Genomic DNA, 6,000 nt, shown 5'->3' with positions numbered 1-6,000 from the left:
CGTCATTAATTAGAGTTTTTTCCCTTCATCTCCCCTTGCCTGGATCAATATTGTGATTAATCCGTCATGTATTTGGGCTATGTTTTTTTTTAAGTTGGCTTACTAAGAGATGTCATCTTGTATGCTATTGGCTGGTGAAATTATTGTAACTCCCACCGTGAACCTGTACTAAATAATTTGCTGACAAAGACAGAACCAGTTTCTGGAGCTTAATTTTGCTGCCTTTCCCAAAACAAAAGTTATAAATACATATGCAAATATTTATGTGTACTTGGTGCAAGGTACAATGTATTTCTTAGTATTAGACCTGGTCAAAAATAATACAAAAACAAAGCTGTAGAGAAAGTGCTGCACACTCATCAGCTGAAATGCACAAGAAAGTTCGCAACACCATTCTTAGAGCAAACACTGGCAACAATCCAAATCTCCAAAGGAGTAGAAGGGGTACATGAATGTGGTATATTACACAATGGAATACTAGATAACAGTGGAAAGAAAGAAGCACAGAGACTTGCTTTGATGTGGATGAATGCCAAAAGCAATACTGAGGGAAGCAAAGTGCCAGAGGAAGCGATTCGATGAATAAAGCTCAATACCAAACAAAATGAAGTATTCTATAGTGATACAAACACATGGGGCAAATCTACAAAGAAAAACAAGGGATGGTGAAGTAAAGTTCAGAAAAGTAATGATAAATTAAGGTCATCACTGTGATGGAAGGTTTGGAGAACTGTAATCTTTCTCGTTCATTTGCCAAATTAAATGCACTTAAACAAAGCATCCGCGTCTATTTCCTGATCTTTCCCCGTCTCAGCAACTAGGGTAGCGTTCGACATCTAGTTACTTTATTTATCTTTAAAGGTCAGAATCATCTGACAATCTGCATTATCCGTGTAATATATACTCTAATTAGTGGGCAGTTCTCAAGGTCAGCGTCTAGCAACGATCCGACAATAGCGCTCATTATCTGATTGCTGAATGAATCAATGCACTTCGGCGTAAGTCAGCGTTCATACTTCTCGATTCCGTCAAAATTCTTATCGTGGCTTCGGTTCAAAGCCTGCCCCTCCTCCTACCCTCTGTGGCAAGCCGTTTGATATTGTTAGGCTCTTCGCTCCGGAGACCTGGATGCGGTTTTCTCCCCCTTTCCGCGCTAGGCAAGCCGAATGGGAGAAAGTGGAGTGTCTGCGGAGAGGAAAGCGTGTTTCCCACGCACGCAGGTGCGTGGAGGCCACAATTTAAGCAGTCCGAAGGCGTCAGAGGTGGGCAGGCTTCCAACCCACTGGGTTACCCCCAGCGCTGTAGTGAGGTACCGCGCACGCTTTCAAGTCGGAGTCTGGCCAAATCCACAGTCTCACACCGGTTCCCCGGTGACATCACGATCTTTCCGGACTCCTGAATGGGGGAATCGCACTAGCTCAAATCTCGCGATGACTCCTCCTACAGGTCCTCTAGCTTCGCTCCCTTCGCCGCGACCCGGTAGTCGATAGAAGACCACGTTGAGAACCACCGAGACATCGTAGAACTATACTAGCTTCCGGGACTCATCTAGACGGCAGCGAGTCTTCTCAAACGCCCACGGGCACGAGGTTTGGCTCTGAGGCATCCCGTTTGCCATACCCGCGGTTGCGCGTGACTCCCCATCACTGGGCTCGGCCACTGTGTTAGGGGCTGCCGGGTGGTTCACAGCAATTCCCGTGCTTTAGCCTCGCGAGAATCTGGTGTTGTGAGACAGATTTCCGGTCGCTTAGGTCTCCTTGGAGACAGCATTTTAACCTATTTTTTTTTCCACCTGTCATACCATAGTTCGAAAACTGCCTAGAGAGTGTTTGTAGGAGTCTGGCAGAAAGGTGTAGGTGGAGTGAGGTACCGTTGAAAAGGGAAGCAGCCAGGGGAATCCAAAAGGGGTATAATTTCCTGAGCATCTTCTGGCCACTTAAGCTGTGCACCACGGTGGGCATGGGGTTTTCCCCTACTGGGGAGGCCTACCTAGTTCATCAGGACAAACGTTCGGACATCCATTGAGCACGCATAAGCACCGCACTTTTTATGAGTGTGTAGTCTCGCAGTTTCCAAGATTAAGTCCTGCTGGAATCTTGCTCACTATACACCAGGGAATAGTCTCCACAGTTACCTGTCTCTATCTCTTCTAAACTTTGTACAATGGTAGTTTCCCCAGGAAGTGATCCCTAACTATTTCCCTAGATCTAATGCCACTTTTCAAATTCTTTCCCTTGTCTAAGCCTTTCTAGCTGTGTCCATTTTTGTTACTCTTTTCTGTTAAGTGGTTTTTCACATATCATCGCTATATTGATGTTTGATTTGGCAAATGGACCATAGTTCATCAGCGTCTGGACTAGCTTGTTATTTATATATAAGATAAATTTTAGATACTAGGTAGGCCACCCTTCTGCCATTAAAGGCATACATCCCTTCTAGAACATCTCTGACAAATGTTTGTTAATTCATTTATGTGTTTATTCACCTAATATTTACTAAGTACCTAATATGCACAGGTACTGTTTTAGGAATTGAGAATTAAAACAGTGGACAAACTAGATCGAAGTTGCTACCTTCATGGAATTTACTACTAGGGAACACAGACAATATATAAATAAGTCAGTGTAATTTCAGGTAGGAGTAAGTGCTATGAAGAAAAAGTAATGGAAACGGTGTGTATGTGAGTAGGAATGGTGGTGTTTTAGATTAAAGCGGTCACAGCTCTTTCAGGAGGTGTTTTCCTAGAAGAGACCCAAAGGAGTCAGCCTTGTAAGCATCTGATGGAATAAACATCAGGATGTGCAAAACCCCTTAGGTGGGAATAAGAGCATCATGAAGAGCTGAGCTCTGGAGATGGTGAAGAGAAAGAAGATTAATTTGAGATGGAGTGCAGGGAAAGTTAGGGCCAGATTATTTAGGGCCTTGAAGGCCAAAGTCTCAAGTTTGGGTTTTATTCTAAGAGTAATTGGATCCCCTTGGGAAGCCTAAGAGAGTAGTTAGATTTTATTAGCGGTTTTAAAAGATTGTTTGAATGATTGTGAAGAGAATGGACTCTTCAGAAGCTAGGGTGGACATGAACAGACCAGTTAGGAGGCTATTCAGGAGTCCCAATGAATAAGGGTTCATTCAGCTTCTTGTTGGATATTTCTGGTGCTAGGAGTTCTCTGCTTAAAAGGCAGCCCATTCTGGAGTTGGAACAGGCAGTTCTTCCTTTGCATTGAGCTGGAGTCTGCCTCCCTGAAGCTTGTACTTTTTCCTAATCCTCTAAGAAGACAAAAGACATCCCCTCCCCTTTTCTCCTAATCAGTCCAGCAGCCATTTAAGGCATTTGTCCTAACTTCTTTTCTCCAGGCCACCTTTGGTTAACTAAGCTGTTTTCTGAAAGAGGTGATTTCTAGGCCCTTCAGAAGTCTGGTTGGTCCTTGGAAACTCTCTCATTTATTATATGGATCCTTAAGATACAGCCACCATCACTGCCCCTAATGTTCCACATGTCACCTGACCTGAGGGATAACCAAGGGATCATGCACTCCCTTAATCTCGTGCTTTTTAGCAATCGTGTTGTGCTGTTGGCTCACACTGAGCTGTTTCAAACCACATGTTGAGCTGTTTTAAATTGCATTTCACCTTGCCCTGCCCCCATCATGTATTTTTATATTGTTTTCCTAATTTAAATGCAGCACTTTCCATTTATTTCTATTTCATCTTGGTAAGTTTATTCTAGTTCATTGGACTGTTTTTTTTTAATCCTGATCCCATCATACAACAACACGTCCCCCCAGCACTGTCTCTTCTATAAATTAACATATAAATTCTTTAGTATTTTCACTGTTATGGATATACACTGCTAAAAATGCTAGCTGTACCAAGAAAAGATCCCTGTGTAGCATTTCCCTATAGTGACTTCCCTCCAGATGGCCTGTTGGTGTGTATGTTTCAAGTACATTTGTTCAGTCCATTATGAACCCTGTTAACTAAAACAAACTCTGTTCTTAAACTAAAAGCAAACCCACAAGGACAGTATGCAAAAGCTTGTCAACTACTTCGCAGAAATCAGGATGCAATGTGCTATGACACCTGCTGATCTGTCAGTCTAAGAAGTTACTGAGGTTAGTTAGATACACTTTATTTTTGGAAAAAACATGTTGGTTTCTTTTGTTATCATTAAAATGAAGGTTTGCTGTATTTTAAAATACAAAGACTGGCTTATAGTAGGTAAAAGTAACTTTAGAGTTTAGACAATAATAAACTCTTCTTGGGATTAAAAAGTTTTCCAGAGCAGAAATCCTTAGACCGGTGGTTCTCAACCTGTAGCAGCTTTGCTCCCCAGTGGACATTAGGCAATGTCTGTAGGTATTTTTTGGTTGTTACAGCTTGGTAGGAGGAAGATGCTACTGGCATCTAGTGGGCAGAGGCCAGGGATGTGTTAATCATCCTACCGTGCACAGCACAACAACCCAACAGCAAAGAAATATCTGGTCCGAAATGTCAGTAGTGCCAAGGTTCAGGAACCCTGCGTTATTAGACCATGCCTTAAACTCTTCTTTCGTGCAGTGACTACAATTTAAAATGGTTGCAAAGAAGAAGAAAGAAATACAAGTTACTGCATTGACCATTTGTCACCAGGACCTTGAAACTTTGAGATGTAAGTGATTTCTGACTTTATTTCTTTTCCAGATTGCAAATAGATTATTTTTATCTCTGGGACTTCATATTACCTAGTGTTCAAACTTGCCATTTATTTTTTCAGTGTTCTTTGTATTCGCTTTGGATACAGAATTGTTTTCTTAAAATTCTACTTTAGACTAAGTCTAAGTTCTGCCTGTTTTTTGGGGGGTTATAAATATTTAATTTCATAGAATGCATAACAAAGGCAAACTCATATCTATATATTGTTAAATCACTGAAGAAAATTTGTGCGTGTGTGTTATGCAGCTTTGGCTGATGTGGAAGGGAAAAACCTAGCTTCTTTGCTGTTACGCTGCGTGCAACTCACCGATGGGGTGTCGCAGATCCACTGTGTTAAACAGGTAAGGCTGAATTGATATCGATTCAAGATGATTATGCTGTTACAAACTTTTAAAATTAATTGATAATGTTTGGCTCCAGTTATTTAATATCAATGTATCATGAAAGAATAGGTTTTTTTCTTTCTGTTTATTGTATAATATCCTTTTATTCAAAGTAGCAATAGAAGCCACGTTCAGGCTTCCTCCACTGTTGGAGCTGTGAATAGTTGCAGTAATGAGATAACTGCACCTGCCTTTTATGGAGATACTTAAAAGATTGTTTCTATTAATCTGAATGTTCAAAACTTTTTAGCAAGCACATTAAAAAGTTAATTTATAATGTAAAGACTGTCCTTACTAGTATTTCAATATCAGGATTTACTATTTGAACTTGCAAAGTTATAATATTTTTTGGAAAGCAATTAAATAAATGTATTGTTGGTTCTTCAGTAGCGCTATGGGATTCCTCTACCTTAAGCCATTGACAGGTCTTTAATTCTCAGTGAAGGTGGGTTTGGAGGGTAAAGTGGAAGTTGAGGGGGAAAAGGTTAATAAATACTGAAATAGGTGTTTAAGTCAGTATCCTGAACAGTGCAGAGTGGAAAATATTTCACATTATACTTAAGAATTAAGAAGTATTTGAATCCATGTTACTTTGTTATGCTTGTTGATGTTAGAGAAAATTACTGTGACTAAATTTTTTGGGTTATAGATTGTGCCTTTACTGGAGGAGGCAGACAAAAATGGCACGTGCGATCCCACTATTAGAAGTTGCTTGGATATTTTAGCAGGCATTTACCTTTCTTTGAGTCTAAAGAATCCCTTGAAGAAAGTCTTGGCAAGGTAAGGAGAAAAAGAAAGGGAACTGAGCATTATACATGTTCGATTTGATTAAAAGTAACCAATATTAAACATTCTTTCCCTGGTTTGGGTTTAGACTTAGGACTCTTTGTTTATACACCGACGTCACATTTTATTCACTATAGTTTGA

General features: G+C 40.5%; 1 protein-coding gene and 1 long non-coding RNA gene across 5 annotated transcripts in view; one reads left to right on the top strand and one right to left on the bottom strand.

Annotated features, from left to right (window-relative positions):
- Positions 1-494: 494 nt before the first annotated feature.
- Positions 495-3,823, bottom strand: LOC118501071. The gene is made up of 2 exons (XR_004903646.1): positions 2,358-3,823; positions 495-959 (listed from the first exon to the last, which is right to left on the bottom strand). It is a non-coding gene; the product is annotated as an uncharacterized LOC118501071 (long non-coding RNA).
- The window catches only part of THADA (THADA armadillo repeat containing), a 287,667-nt gene continuing 282,620 nt past the window's right edge, over positions 954-6,000 (top strand). For all 4 annotated transcript variants that reach the window (XM_028514640.2, XM_036027907.1, XM_036027906.1 and 1 more), the window contains exons 1-4: positions 954-1,589; positions 4,555-4,645; positions 4,936-5,030; positions 5,722-5,852. In XM_028514640.2, coding sequence (XP_028370441.1) covers positions 4,570-4,645; positions 4,936-5,030; positions 5,722-5,852 — 302 coding nt within the window. In that variant the 5' untranslated portion in view covers positions 954-1,589; positions 4,555-4,569. The remainder of the gene's footprint in view (positions 1,590-4,554; positions 4,646-4,935; positions 5,031-5,721; positions 5,853-6,000) is intronic.

Source organism: Phyllostomus discolor, chromosome 6 (genome assembly GCF_004126475.2).
Source record: "Phyllostomus discolor isolate MPI-MPIP mPhyDis1 chromosome 6, mPhyDis1.pri.v3, whole genome shotgun sequence".
NCBI lineage: Eukaryota > Metazoa > Chordata > Mammalia > Chiroptera > Phyllostomidae > Phyllostomus > Phyllostomus discolor.
This window is presented reverse-complemented; position numbering and strand designations above follow the sequence as displayed.